At 46.7% G+C, this 14,924-nt stretch overlaps 1 protein-coding gene across 1 annotated transcript; it reads left to right on the top strand.

Annotated features, from left to right (window-relative positions):
* Positions 1-8,195: 8,195 nt before the first annotated feature.
* On the top strand, positions 8,196-9,041 carry LOC128111489 (60S ribosomal protein L8). The gene has a single exon (XM_052739747.1). It carries the CDS (start codon positions 8,229-8,231, stop codon positions 9,000-9,002), a length of 774 nt encoding a protein of 257 aa, XP_052595707.1. The 5' UTR covers positions 8,196-8,228; the 3' UTR covers positions 9,003-9,041.
* The last annotated feature ends 5,883 nt before the right edge of the window (positions 9,042-14,924 follow it).

Raw genomic sequence — 14,924 nt, 5'->3', positions numbered from 1 at the left:
TCCTGATTTCAGAATGCTGCCAAGGGTTGAGAGCAGTCGTGCTGAACTTCACCTAGACTTTTCTCATCTACAAAGTCGGAAATCCTTGCTCCCCTCACTACCTCACAAGGATACAGAGGGTCCAAGGGAGAACACTGAGTACTGGTGGTGTGGGTGAAAGGCTGCCAAAGGCGAGCCTCTGTTACGTTTCAACTGCAGCTGTGATCAGGAAAACATATGTAATTGAATTTGTTGCTGCCGTGGGAGCTCTTGTGTCGTTCTTTGAGGAAGCATGCATGGGTGGAACAGAAGTTAATTACTACTCCTCGGACTCACTATGGTCTCCTGTCCTACTTGAGATAGGCTGTTACAATTGTCTGGTTTTTCATAGGAAAGAAGAAATATTAAGACTTAATTCTGTAATGTTCATTGGCTCATAATTCATTAAAAATTCATACAAGGAATTCTGTGGTAGTAGATGTCATTTCATAGTCGCATTGTTTTTTCATTGTTGACTTTTGAATGTCAGGCCATTTATTTCATCTCATTTTTACTCAAATAAGCTTAGATACAGATTTGACAGTGCGTCTGAAGCAAGCTTGCTGGGTTCAGCTGAGCATCTGAATGGCTCAGGTATCTCCTGCCTCTTGGGTCTGATTTGATTGGGAAGTTTGATAAACGGCACAGAAATTACAGTTAACTTCATCACTTTTGTATCTTTTAGTCATTTTAAGGAATGAACAGTCGCTTTGACGACTTAAGTTAGCGCTGTCCATGCCCAACCCAGATGCAGCCCTTATAACATTTCCCTCTCTTCCCTCGGGGAGTCCCACCTTCCTTGCAGCCTCCCTGGTTTTGTTTTTAATGCATGCTTGACTCAAGCTTTGTGGCTTTGCAGCTTGCTCACGAGGCTTGCTTATTTACTCTGTCTAGCTCCCTACACTAATGCAGCGTCTCGGATGAGCTCGTTGTCTTGGTGTCCAGTCTCTAAGCCTAGTAAACGGGCTCATGTATTTCCTGTGAGAAAGAAGAATTTGGAAGAAAAACTAAAGCACTTCTAAATACGCAGACCAAAGTACAAGCAAAGACATATGAGAGAAATTCTGTGTCGTAATCCAGGTGGAGCAGGAAGGCACAGGATGCAAGTCTGAGCGAGTGAAGCAGTTTTTGCCGGGGCTTTTGGGCCACTCCCCCTTATTCAGAAACACTGATAAAATGACTTTCTAGTTCTTGGTGTAGATTTCATATTTGTTTAGAATAGAAAATAGAATATTGTGTTCTCATTTGGGGTACGGGGATGGCTGTTTTGCAATTTTTTCCCCCTGAGACAGGGTTTCTCTGTGTAGTTTTGGTGCCTGTCCTGGAACTCACTCTGTAGCCCAGGCTGGCCTTGAACTCACAGAGATCCGCCTGGCTGTGCCTCCCAAGTGCTGGGATTAAAGGAGTGCACCACCACCGCCTGGCTGGGATGGCTGCTTTGCCTTAGCTTCCTAATAAAAAATCTAAACTAGGGCTGTCAAGATGGCTCAGCAGGTAAAGGTACTGGCCACCAAACCCTGTGGCCTGTGTGTGATCTCTGGGGCCCACATAACTGGAAGGAAAGAGCCGACTCCCAAAAATTACCCTTCACATACAGGCTGTGGCACACAAGTGCATGCGTATTGCAGACAAAACGTAAATATTTTTTTAAAGAGCTAATGCCTAGGGAATATAGCTCAGTGGTAGAGTGCATGTCTAGTATGCAGAAGGCCCTGGGTTCAATCCCTAGTACCACAGATAACAAAATGCCAATGTCCAAAGTTTAATTCTAAGCGTATTATAATGGGAGTAGGCTAGACATCTTCATTTTAACATGGCTGACTCGCTTCCTTTCCCAATCTGTATTTAAGGAGATTGTTTTCTGTGCTCCTTTGTTGGCATGCATTCATTGTAAGAATGCCGGTTGCTAGGCTGTTTTCATCTGTATACCATGCGCTGTGGTCACACCCTTCCCATTACCTCTGTGCTCCCTCCAGCCCTTCTGCTTTGATGTCCTGTGTGTGCATTGAAGTCTGGACTCAGCACATGATGGAGATGCAGCATTTGTCTGAATCACTGTTTTTGTTTTTGAGATAGGGATTCACTAGGGAGTGGAGCAGGCTGGTCTTGAAATTGTATCCTTCTGCCTGTGTCTCCAGAGTAATGGGATTACAGATGTGTGCCACCGTAGTTGTGGCACATCTTCACTTTTGAAGGAAAGAAGCCTTTAAGATTGGAATGAAAGCCGGGCGGTGGTGGCGCACACCTTTAATCCCAGCACTTGGGAGGCAGAGCCAGGCGGATCTCTGTGAGTTCGAGGCCAGCCTGATCTACAGAGTGAGTTCCAAGACAGCCAGAGCTGCCAGAGCTGTTATACAAAGGAAACCCTGTCTCAAAAAGCAAACAAAAAATGAAAATTGTTAGTGACAGTTCTCTTCAGAAGCCAAAGGTGATAATCATTTCTAGCCAAGGATCCCCGAGTGGTGAAGGTGTGCACACATGATCACTCACTGAAAGGTGACAGGCTGGCTGCACAGGGTGTTCAGAAGCAGCTGAGTGCTGCCCGCCCACCCTTTCAAGCACAGACTCCAGCGAGCTTTGGCACTGTGCATTCACCACATGGAAGTGTTGGTGACTCCCTAGGCCACACTTTTCACATGTTTTACGTGGCTGTAGTTGAGCTGCAGCTTCTGGTGTCATGAAAGGTCTCCCCAACCACCCTGCTGTTAGCCACCTACTCGAATTTAGAAAGAATGAAAAAAATCAGAAAAGTCAACTCAGAATTGATTAAATATTTTGTCGCACCCACCACACGCCAGGCTCTCGCCAGCTACTGTGGATATAAATAGAAAGAGAAGAACAGAACTAGCAGCAACGCTGTTCCGCTCTTGCTCCCAATGGTAGGTGTGAAGATGGCCGCAATACCGAAAGAATCATTGCCTTAATGGACGGAAGCATGGGTCCCGTGTGACGGAGGAGAATCAGTGCTCCAATCCTGGAGTGGTGTAGTAGTCTCAGGAGATGAAAGTGTAGACCACTGTTCTAGGCAGATGGCAGTCTGCTGTGAGGGGAGGTAAGTAGTGTCTGGGAACTGCATGCTGGACAAGTAGTCAGACAGGTCAGGTCCAGGATGTTGAGGCCAGGTCACAGCTCTCAAACCAAGAGCTTTGGGCTTATCCCGTCTCGTGGGGAAGCCATTCAAAGGTTTGCACAGGGTCCCAACATGACCCATGACCTGTGAGTTCCATCTGCAAAAAGTAACCGGCGATCAGAACAGGAAATGACGGACCTAACCAAGGCAACTAAGGATATGAAGGAGAGATGTGTTGAGATTTCTGAGGGGATGGGGAGATGGCTCCGTTGTAGTGTTTGCTGTGGAAGCAGCCCTGAGCACCACAAGCTGGGCTCGGTGGCACGTACCTGTTACCCCAGTGCTGCCGGGCAGGGGAGGGGGGTAATTCCTTGGTTTACTGGCCAGCCAGTTTAGCTGAATCTTTGGTGTCCAGGTTCAGTGGGAGTCCCTGTCTCAGGAAAGAAGGTGGAAAACAACGCAAGACAACACCCAACGTTGACCTCTGGCCTACACTGCTGTCTTACTCTTTCTGTTGCTGTGGTAAGCACATGACCAAAAACAGCTTGGAGAGGAAAGGGTTTATTTCCACCAAAAGTATATAGTCCCAGCTGAGGAGAAGCCAGGACAGCAACAGGGCGGCAGGAAGTGAAGCAGAGGCCTTGGAGGAACTCTGCTGACTGCCTTGCTCCATTATAGGCTGCTTAGACTGCTTCTTTATATCATCCAGGACCAAGAGATGGTACCACCATATCAATCATTAGTCAATAAAATGCACCTATAGGCAAGTTAATGGAGGCATTTGTTCAACTGTGAATCTCTTTCCCCAGGTGACTAGCTTATGTCACATTGACAAAATCTAGCCAAGACAACATACATGCATGCGCACATGAACATCTACCTACACACCTTACCCTCCACCCCCCCACCAAAAAAATAGAATAGGAAGGTCAGTGGACACTATTTGTACATGAAGAACAAAACACTCTTGCTGTGATCGGCTGATAATAGGGCCGGCTCTTCATTAAGACAGGGAGCTGAAAAGGAGGAACTGGCTGGGTGGTAGTGATCTCAGTTTCAAACATGTCTGAAGTAAAAATGTTCAGAGTCGCCGGGCGGTGGTGGCGCACGCCTTTAATCCCAGCACTCGGGAGGCAGAGCCAGGCGGATCTCTGTAAGTTCGAGGCCAGCCTGGGCTACCAATTGAGTTCCAGGAAAGGCGCAAAGCTACACAGAGAAACCCTGTCTCGAAAAAACCAAAAAAAAAAAAAAAATGTTCAGAGTCATTGGAACTAATTTGTAGCTGAGGTAGACAGTGAATGATGGTCCATTAAAAGAGCTGCTGATGGGGTCAGTGAAGTGGCTCAGTGGCTAAGAGCTCTTGGCATCAAGCCTGAGGACTTGAGTGAGATGCCCAGAATCCATATGATGGGAGGAGAGAACTGACGCCTACAAGTTATCCTCTGACCTCCTCATGTGCACCGTGGCATGAGCATGCACACACATACACACTCAATAAATGTAAGAGGGCCGGCTCTGGTGACACAAGCCTTTAATGGCAGAACTCAAGAGGTAGAGGCAGGAGGATCTCTGAGTCCGGGCTGGCCACGACTACATCATGAGACCCTGATTCAAAAAAGAAAGTTTTAAAAAGGAGCTGTTGGTCTTGCTCTCCTCATTGACTTTACCAAATCTACAAGCTAGTAGACCTGTGAGCCAGCACTTAGAGCGGGACCCAGGAGGACCAGATTCATGGTCATCTTCAGCTACATAACAAGTGTGAGGTCAGCCTGGACTAGATAGATAGTAAGTTTTGACACGTATATATTGATCACAGTCAGGACACTATGTCCCAGGAAGGCTTTTTAAAAGAAGATACCCAGGTAATTCTGCAAAGTAGGAGGATGAGTTCAAACATCGACACTGACATTGTTACAAGTTTCCAGGTAATTTGCCCTTGAACCAGAAGACCACCTTTCGGAAAGAAAACAAAATTAAAATAGATGGACAAGATGGTTCAAAGGTAAGGGGTTTTCCACCAAGCCTAAAACCTGAGACTCACTCTTGGCACCATATGGTGGGAAGAGAACCAATTCCCGAAAACTGTCCTCTGATCCCCGTGCTGTACCATACCCATACACGCCATATACGAAGTAAATCAGTAAAACGTAATAAATTCAGGACAAATTGAAGTTAAACCCAGATCCATTCATTGCCAGAGCCTGGACACTAACTATTTACTATTTGTTAGTGTTCGTGTCTGTGCATGAGGTAGGGGTGGCTGTGGCGGGCTTTCTTGGACCACCAGCCGCCAAATCATGACATGGAGACTTACTAATTATAAATGCCCAGCCTTAGCTTAGGCTTGTTTCTAGCTAGCTTTTTTTAAGAACGCAACCCATTTCTATTCATCGGTGTGCTGCCCCAGGCTCATTTTCCTCATCTACGTACTGTCCACCTGGCTTTCCTGCTTCCTGTGTGTCTGGCTGGCCCCTGTCATCTCCTTGTCTTTCTCCCTCTTTTCTCTCCAGTCTAGAGTCCTCCTACTTACTCTCTCTGCCCACCAGCACCACCTATCCCTCCTCTGCCTAGCTATTGGCCGTTCAGCTTTTTATTAGATCAATCAGCTGCCTTAGGCAGGCAAGGTGAAACAGCAACACGTCTTTACATTGTTAAACAAATGCACATAAACAAATGTAACGCGTCTTTACATAAAGTATTATTTGACAGCAGGTGGCATTTGTGCCATGTGCACAGGTTTTTAGAGGACAGCTTTTGGGAGCGGGTTCTCTTTTGCACTATTACGTGGGTTCTGGGAGATCTCCAACTTGTGTGATCCTCCCTTTGCTCACTAAATAGGTCCGTTTGTGCTTATTCTTTACTATTCTTTTTTGAAATGTCATTCATGTATACAATACATTTTTATCATATCCATCCCTTGCTCCCCCCTCCAGTTTTCCCCCAAAGTGTCCCCAGTACATTCCTCTTCCTAACTTCATGTCCTCTGGTGTTTTTGTTAAGACAGGGTCTATGTAGTCTGGCTGTCCTGGAACCTCACAATGTATACAGGCTGGCCTTGAACTCACAGAGATCCGCCTGCCTCTGCCTCCCGAGGGCTGGGATTAAAGGTGTGCGTCACTACCATCCAGCTGCTGCTGCTTCCCCTTCCACCTCCCTCTACTCCTCCTTTCTTCTCCCACCGAGTCCTGCCTCTATAAGCATGGGCATGGGGCCCTCCACCACATCATGGTCAATTTACCAGTGATCACACCCCAAATTAAAAAACAAAAAACAGCCGGGCGGTGGTGGCGCACGTCTTTAATCCCAGCACTCGGGAGGCAGAGCCAGGCGGATCTCTGTGAGTTCGAGGCCAGCTTGGGCTACCAAGTGAGTTCCAGGAAAGGCGCAAAGCTACACAGAGAAACCCTGTCTCGAAAAACAAAACAAAACAAAACAAAAAAAAAAACAACAACAACAAAAAAAAAAACCAAAAAAAAAAAAAAAAGACGACTCTTCCTCCCCCGAGAGCCATCAGCGAGCCCTTCCTCACCTCTGCCGACTTGATTTGGGGCAGGTACAACAGCTGCGTGAGTCCGTGAACGCAGCAGCCATGCCTGGTTCCGATGACAGCATTTCACAGCTCTCCACCTCGACAGTGTTTCCTCTCTTAATTTTTGTTAATTTTTATGTGCATGAGTATTTTGTCTGTAGGTGTATCTGTGCATCGTCTGTGTTCCGAGTTTCTGCGATAGGCCAGAAGAGGGCACTGTATCCCCTGGACTGGGGTTGCAGTCGGGAGCTGCAGTGAGGGTGCTGGGAATTGAATCCAGCCCTGGGAAAGCATCTGTGAGTGCTCTTAAGCCCTAGGCTATCTCCAGCCTCCCTCTTCTCCCCCTCTCCTGCAGTGTTCCTTACGCCTTGGGCTGAGCTGGAGGATGATACGGATGTTCCATTTAGAGCTGAGCACTCACAGCCACTCACTCATTCTCAGCGCTCTGAGCAGGTATGGGTGGGTGCACATGTGGGTTTCCTCGCGTTTGTAGATTTATTTTATGTATATGAGTAGTTTTGCTTGCATACATGTATGTGCACCGTGTGCATACCTGGTGCCTGAGGAGACCAGAAGAGGCCACTGGATCCCTGGAACTGGAATTACACATGGTTGTGAGCCACCATGTGGGTGCTCTGTAAGAGCACTAAATGCACTTACCCAACAACCATCTCTCCAGCCCCATGTGTTTAACCTGTGCTGGCTGATCACACGTGTGTAGTCATGGTATCATTAAATCTTCTTTTTTCTTTTCTTTCTTTTTGTGAGGGAGGTGTGTAGATGTAACCAACCGTCTTATTAAATAAGAAACACAGAGCCAATACAGAGATGAAAGCCAAGAGGTCAGAGCAACAGCTAAGAGCTAAACACCTTACCCTTCACTATCGCGGTGGTCCTACCTCTCCAAAAGAGACCTACTTCCTGTGTCTGTCTTTTTTTTATAGAGTTTCTGTTCTGCCTTCTCATTGGTTGTAAACCCAGCCACATGACCTCCTAGTCACGGTCTGTCTGTAGAGACTTCCAGGTCTTGTATGGTTGGGATTGAGATTAAAGGCGTGTGTCTCCAATGCTGGCTGTATCCTTGAACACAGAGATCTACCTAGCTCTGCCTACCAAGTGCTGGGATTAAAGGTGTGCGCCACCACTGCCTGGCCATTTAAACATTTCTTGTTCAACATTTAAAGTAAATAAAAAAGAGGCTGATGAGATGGCTCAGGGGGTGAAGGTACTTACTGCCAAGCCTGACCACCTGAGTGTGAACCTTGGGGCCGCACGGTAAGAAGAGAGAACCAGTTCCTACAAGTTGTCCTCTGACCTCTGCAGGATCCCCATGGCTCAGTCACATACACACAGACTAATAAATAAATGCAGTAAAATTAAAAAAAAAAAAAGCTGGGGATGGATTCGATGGCTCAGTGATTAAGAGCACTGGCTGCTCTTCCAGAGGATCTGGGTTCAATTCCCAGCATCCACATGGTCGCTCACAGCTGTCTTTACCTCCTGTTCCAGGACTTCTGACACCCTCACACAGACATACATGCAGGCAAAACCCCAATGTACATAAAATAAAAATAAATTATTTAAAAAAGAAAAAGCCCCAGACTCGCCGCCATGGGCCGTGTGATCCGAGGGCAGCGGAAAGGTGCGGGTTCTGTGTTCCGCGCGCACGTGAAACACCGTAAGGGCGCCGCGCGCCTGCGTGCTGTGGACTTCGCCGAGCGGCACGGCTATATTAAGGGCATCGTGAAGGACATCATCCATGACCCTGGTCGCGGCGCTCCCCTCGCGAAAGTGGTCTTTCGTGATCCCTACCGATTTAAGAAGCGGACGGAGCTGTTCATCGCCGCGGAGGGAATCCACACTGGGCAGTTTGTGTACTGCGGCAAGAAGGCCCAGCTGAACATCGGCAATGTTTTGCCCGTGGGCACCATGCCCGAGGGTACTATCGTGTGTTGTCTGGAGGAGAAGCCGGGGGACAGGGGCAAGCTGGCACGAGCTTCTGGCAACTATGCCACAGTCATCTCCCACAACCCAGAGACCAAGAAGACGCGAGTGAAGCTCCCTTCAGGGTCCAAGAAGGTCATTTCCTCAGCCAACAGAGCTGTTGTTGGTGTTGTGGCCGGTGGGGGCAGAATTGACAAACCTATCTTAAAGGCTGGCCGTGCCTACCACAAGTACAAGGCAAAGAGGAACTGCTGGCCACGTGTCCGGGGTGTGGCCATGAATCCTGTGGAGCATCCCTTTGGAGGTGGTAACCACCAGCACATTGGCAAACCCTCCACTATCCGAAGAGATGCCCCTGCTGGGCGCAAAGTGGGTCTCATTGCTGCCCGCCGGACTGGGCGACTACGTGGAACCAAAACTGTACAGGAGAAGGAGAATTAGAGCTCAGGAGCTAATAAAGTCTGTCCTTTGGCTAAAAAAAAAAAAAAAAAAAAAAAAAAAAGAAAAAGCCTTGCCTGGCTGTGGTGTCATACACCCTTAATCCCAGCACTCAGATAGCAGGTGGATCTCTGAGTTCAAGGCCATCCCAGTCAACAGAGTGAGTCCCAGGACAGTCAGAAACCCTGTCTTGATAAACCAAAAAGAGAAAGCAGAAAAAGAAAAAGCCTTGCCTTACTGAGAGCAAGTGGCTGGCAGAGTCCACGTGAGTAACCGCCGCATCTCATGTATCATTTAGATGTCAATATTTTCTCTACATAGCCCTGGCTGTCCTGGAACTTATGGAGGTCTGCTTGCCTCTGCCTCTCAACTGTGGGGTTAATGTCATGTGCCACCTTGACTAACCTAGATGTCAGTATTCTGATTTTTTTTTTTTCTGAGACAGGGTTTCTCTGTGTAGTTTTGGTGCCTGTCCCGGAACTCACTCTGTAGACCAGGCTGGTCTTGAACTCACAGAGATCCGCCTGGCTCTGCCTCCTGAGCGCTGAGATTAAAGGCGTGTGCCACCACCGCCCGGCCCTGATTTGGATTTTTTTTTTTCCAGAGACCTTGTAGTTGGTCCTTCTTGAAGTGGTGGCAATAAAATTTGGGTGCTAAACCAAAGCTCAGAAGCTGCGGCTGTTGTTGGTCTATCTTAGAAGCAAGATTCCACTTGTTTGATGAAAGAGGAATTACTTATTGAAAACTGCTATTGGAGCCGGGCAGTGGTGGCGCAGGCACCAAAGCTACACAGAGAAACCCTGTCTTGAAAAACAAACAAAACAAAACAAAAAAAAAAAGGGAAGAAAGAAAGAAAATTGCTATAGGAAAGAAATAAACCTAATGGTATAGGTTGAATTATGTCATATGTTAAAATTTTAAAATATTTCATTGTGTGTGTGTGTGTGTGTGTGTACCACATGTGTGCAGGAACCCACAGAGGTCAGAAGAGAGCATTGGCGCTAATCACAGGTGTCTGTGACTCGCCGTGTGGTACTAGGAAGCCTCTGCAAGAGCAGCAAGTACTCTTAACTGCTGAGCTCTCTCTCCAGCTCACATGTTAAATTCTTTTTGGTTTTGTTGTTGTTGTTTATTTTGGTTTTGTTTTTCGAAACAATGTTTCTCTGTGTAGCCCTGGCTGTCCTGGAACTCCCTCTGTAGACCAGGCTGGCCTCAAACTCAGAAGATCCTACGTTAAATTCTTAACTCTCAGGTACTTCAGAATGTATCCTTTCGAAAACAGGGTCATTTCTGATGCAATTAATTTAGATGAGGCAATCCTGGGTTAGAAGAGGTCCCTAATCTACAATGGCTAATGTAAGCATTACAGCTCAGATGGAAAGGTATCCTGGCAGTCGGGAGCCAAGGACTACCACATAGTCACACCACACAACAAACCCCACACATTTATTTGGGAGGGAAAAAACCAAGAAGGTGTTTGCCTCTGCTCAAGCGAGAAACAGCAGGGAACTGGGCAGAAGGTGGGGCTTGTATAGAGTTTCTTGGGGGTGGGGGTGGACCTTTTCAGGGTGAAACTTCCCAGGGTGGGGATTGGTAGGATTTCAAGTCCAGAGCTTGGGCTTTTTACTCTGAAGGGTGGGGGCATGGTCAGCCTTTAGGGCAGTTAGAGTGTTCTGTGGGTGGAACTTGGCAGTTGGAGGTCCTGGTGCGGGGGGTGGGGGGGGGGGGGTGGGGGGTGGGGAGGGGTGGAGGGGGTGGGGAGGGGCGCTTCACCCATGTGCCTCGAGAGGCTTACAGCTATTGTCCTTAGAAATGGAGACACTTAGGCAAGACGTGAGCACAGATGAATGCCTTAGGAAGATGAAGACATGGGCTGGGTGACCGACAAACCAAGACACCCCCAGAAACTAGGGGGAGAACCTAGAACAGGCTCCTTTTCCTAGCCCTCAGGAGGTGTCAGCCCAGCTGGCACCTGATCTGGGATTTTATCTTTCAGAATAGTGAGGCAATGGCATTGTTGTTACCAGTTTGTGACACTCTGCTGTGACAGCCCAGAGGTAAGTTTTTTTGTTTTTTTGTTTTTAATCAATTTTACTTATTCTCTGGAGGGAACTTTGATGCCAGATTTGGAGATTTACTAAAACAAAGACCACGATGGTTTTAGGGGTGACGTAGAGTTGGTGGGAGGTCTCTTGCTGGGTTGCAGTACTGTAGTCCAGTGTTTGAAAAATACATGGTGTAGTGGTTAAGGATGTGGGTTCTGAAATGAAGGCCGTTAGTATCCAAACCCCGGTGCAAACTAGTTACTACTTGGACAGGGTATTTGGTGGCTCTGTGCCCATTCCCCTGATGGACACAGTGAGGTGGGAGACAGTGCTGGGTTCTTTTACGTTTATTTATTGTGTGTGCGAGTACATGCAAGTGCCACACACACATGTGGAGGTCAGGAGACAACTTTCAGCAGTCCGTTGTGTCTTTTCCTCTAGGTGGCTTCTGGGGATCAATCTCAGGTCATCAGGCTTGGTGGCACATGACTTGACAGGTTGGGCCATCTTGCCAGCTCAAGCTGAGCACTTTAAAAGAGGGTGTTCGGGTTCGTGGACACTGATCTGTTTAGGATAGTGTCAGGCAGAGAGAGCATCTACTGAACTTCTCCTTAGTGATTCTGAGCTATTCTAAGTAGTCAATACTAGAAGCCAACCATGGGAATGAAGTGAGCAAATTGTATCTTTAAATACAAGATGCAACTTATTTGTTTCTAAAATTAAGAATAGTTAAGAATAGGAATTTTTACTGGTGGTGGTGGTGGTTGGTTTGGTTTGGTTTTTCTTTTTTCTTTCTTTTTTGGTTTTTCAAGACAGGATTTCTCTGTTGTAGCTTTGTGCCTTTCTCAGGCTGGCCTCAAACTCACAGAGATCCACCTGCCTCTGCCTCCCAAGTGCTGGGATTAAAGGTATACACCACTACTGCCACTGCCCGGTTTTAAAAATATTTTTAAAAAACAATTGAGTTGGAAGTAATTTAAGTAAATAGAGGTAATTACAGAGATAGAACAGAAAAAATCATAAATTTTACTCATAAGGACCATAGAAGTCAGAGCTTTAACCATTGCTTTGGAGAATAATAAACTGGGATCCAGAGGCTAACATGATGTTGCCCAAGGTCAGTGTTCATCTGTGACCCCATTGGGTCTAATTTTAACCTGCTTTCCTGCAATTCTATTACCCCATGAAGCAAACTGAAAAGAAAAAAAAAAAAAAAACATTAAAAGTTAAAGGCCTGGAAGGTAGGAATGTAGCTCAGTGGGCAGAGTGCTTACCTAGCATACATGAAATTCTGGGTTCAATCCCAAGCACCACAAAACTGGGTGTGGTGGCAGCAGGGTCCGGAGATCAGGGTTATCCTCAGCTATAAGGCAATTTTGAGGCCAGCCTAGGACACATGTCTTAAAACAAAACCAATGCCAGGAATGCATTTGGACTTCATATGAGTCTTGAACTCAGCAATGGAAAGCTACCTCTGGTATAGCAGTTACCCCTAAGGGTAACTGTGTTGTTCATACCTCGATCCCTTTCTTATGGACATAATACTTACATACCTCTCTCCTCCATTCAAGAAATCAGCAGGCTGAGGAAGCAAGATGGGTCCATGGATAAAGGTGCTTGCTGCCAAGCTCAAGGACCCGAGTTCAATTCCCAGAATCCTCACAATGGAAAGGAAACAACCCCCACTAGCTGTTCTCTGATCTCCAAACATACACCATGTTGAGTGAGCTCTCTCCCTCTCCCTACATCCAGCCCCCACCATACGCACACTAAATAATTATTATCCTATGAAATAATTCAACCCAGGGTGAGATTGGAGTATGATAGGCTAAGTGTCCAAGACAGGGAACTTGTCCCCAGTTAGTCCAAACAGCTATGGTCATGGGAGTGGGAGCAGATTCATAGTATCTAGGAGGCCACTGTGCTCTAAGACTGGGGAGGAGATGGGTTGGGGGTGGGATTGTTAGGTGAGAGACACTAAAACAGGCTCCCCCCTTCAAAATCTGGCTATATAAATAATAGCGTATTTAGAAAATCTGAAACACATCAAATGGCTAGGTGTGGTGGCTTATGCCAGCCCAAAGGACACTGAGGCAAGAAGGCTGCCTTGAGTTGGAAGAGGGAGCTGGGTGTGGGGGGCACCTCGAGCCTATGTGTGTTCTCTGGTTTCCTGGTCAGCCCTGGCTGTCACCCCTACTGCTACGTCTGTCACTCAGGGAGCCCCATGAGTTGAAAGGCTTTTCTGTGCCATCCTGCTCGTGAGGACCCATACACTGGCTATGGCAAAGCACAAAAGTATTTAAGACCTTGTTTCCCTTACATTCCTCTTTTAGACCGTCAGAGGCTGGCATTGGAAAACGTCTTCTGTCTCCACCAGAACCATGGCTAACAGCAAGGATGGACCACTAGGAGCCAGAGAGTCACTACAGAGTGCATGTCCTTACTTGACTCCTTCATCCACCCAATAGCACCTCCCTGGAGCACAGAAGGCATTGCTGGTTTTTGCATCAGGTCCCTGCATCCTAGCTCTGTAAAGCCACTGCATGTCATATTTCTGGGCACCTACTATGTGCTTTACATACATGTTCTCATTTATCACAGCCTCTTAGTGGCATTCACATTTTATAGGGGGAAACTGAGGCCTACAGAGGCTGAGTTACTAAAGCCACCCAGCTTTAAATTCCACAGGCTATGTTTGATACCAGATTCTCTGACTAAAGCTTAGTCACTTTCTATCCAAGGCACAGGCAGGCATGTCAGTCAGTGAGTGTCTTAGGAGGCAAGTGCTGTCAGAGCACCCAGTGGTGGCGAGGTGACCAACCCACATGGAGGTGACACCAGGCTGGAGAGGCAAGTGGGAATAGAACATATCCCCCACCCAGGAGGCATGCTCTGGTCTGTGTAAAAACAAAACAAAATAAAACAAACAAACAAAAAAACAAACAAACAAAAAACCCTGACCTATGTCTGGGCTGCCAGACGATTAGGCAATGCCCAAGGAAATTCCAGATATGTAAGTAATATTTTAATACAAGTATGTCCCCAGTGTTGCATGAGATAAAATGATGCTGAAGAATTTTGTTATTTGTCTGAAATTTAAACTTCATTGGTCATCCTGTATGATTTCTTTTTTTTAATTTATTCATTCATTCCTTTATTTATTTATTATGTATACAGTGTTCTGCCTGCATGCCAGAAGAGGGTGCCATATCTCATTACAGATGGTTGTGAGCCACCATTTGGTTGCTGGGAATTGAACTCAGGACCTCTGGAAGAGCAGCCAGTGCTCTTAACCGCTGAGCCATCTCTCCAGCCCCCCCTGTATGATTTCTTTAAAAAAGATTTATTACTTTTTAGCCGGGCGGTTGTGGGTGGTACATGCCTTTTAATCCCAGCACTCTGGGCAGAGAGATCTCTGAGTACAAGGCCAGCCTGATCTACAGAGTGAGTTCCAGGATGGCCTGTAAAACCTGCCTCAAGGGGCTAGAGTGGTAGCTCAGGCAGTAAGAGCATCTGGGTTCAACTCCCAGCACCCACATGGCAGCTGACAACTGTCTGTAACTCTAAGATCTAATACCCTCACACGTATACATGCAGGCAAAACACCAACGCACATAAAATAAGAATAAATAAATAAATTTTACATACATATATATGTATGTAAACATAGCCTGTCTCAAAAAAAAAAAAGATTATTACATTTTAAAATGTGTACTGGTATTTTGTCTCCATGTGTCTGTGCATGACTTGTGTGCAGTGCCCTCTGAGGCCAGAAGAGGGCGTAGGATCTCCTGAACTGGAATTACAGGTGATTGTGAACCACCATGTCCTGCTCAGAATCCAACCTAGGTCCTATGAAAGAGAAGCCAATGCTCTTAAC

This window comes from Peromyscus californicus, unplaced genomic scaffold, assembly GCF_007827085.1.
Source record: "Peromyscus californicus insignis strain IS unplaced genomic scaffold, ASM782708v3 Scaffold_16__1_contigs__length_79575227, whole genome shotgun sequence".
Classification (NCBI taxonomy): Eukaryota; Metazoa; Chordata; class Mammalia; order Rodentia; family Cricetidae; genus Peromyscus; species Peromyscus californicus.
This window is presented reverse-complemented; position numbering and strand designations above follow the sequence as displayed.

Bases quoted from the DNA above. Each gene is read 5' to 3' on its own strand.
- LOC128111489 (XM_052739747.1), top strand. From the start codon at position 8,229: ATGGGCCGTGTGATCCGAGGGCAGCGGAAAGGTGCGGGTTCTGTGTTC.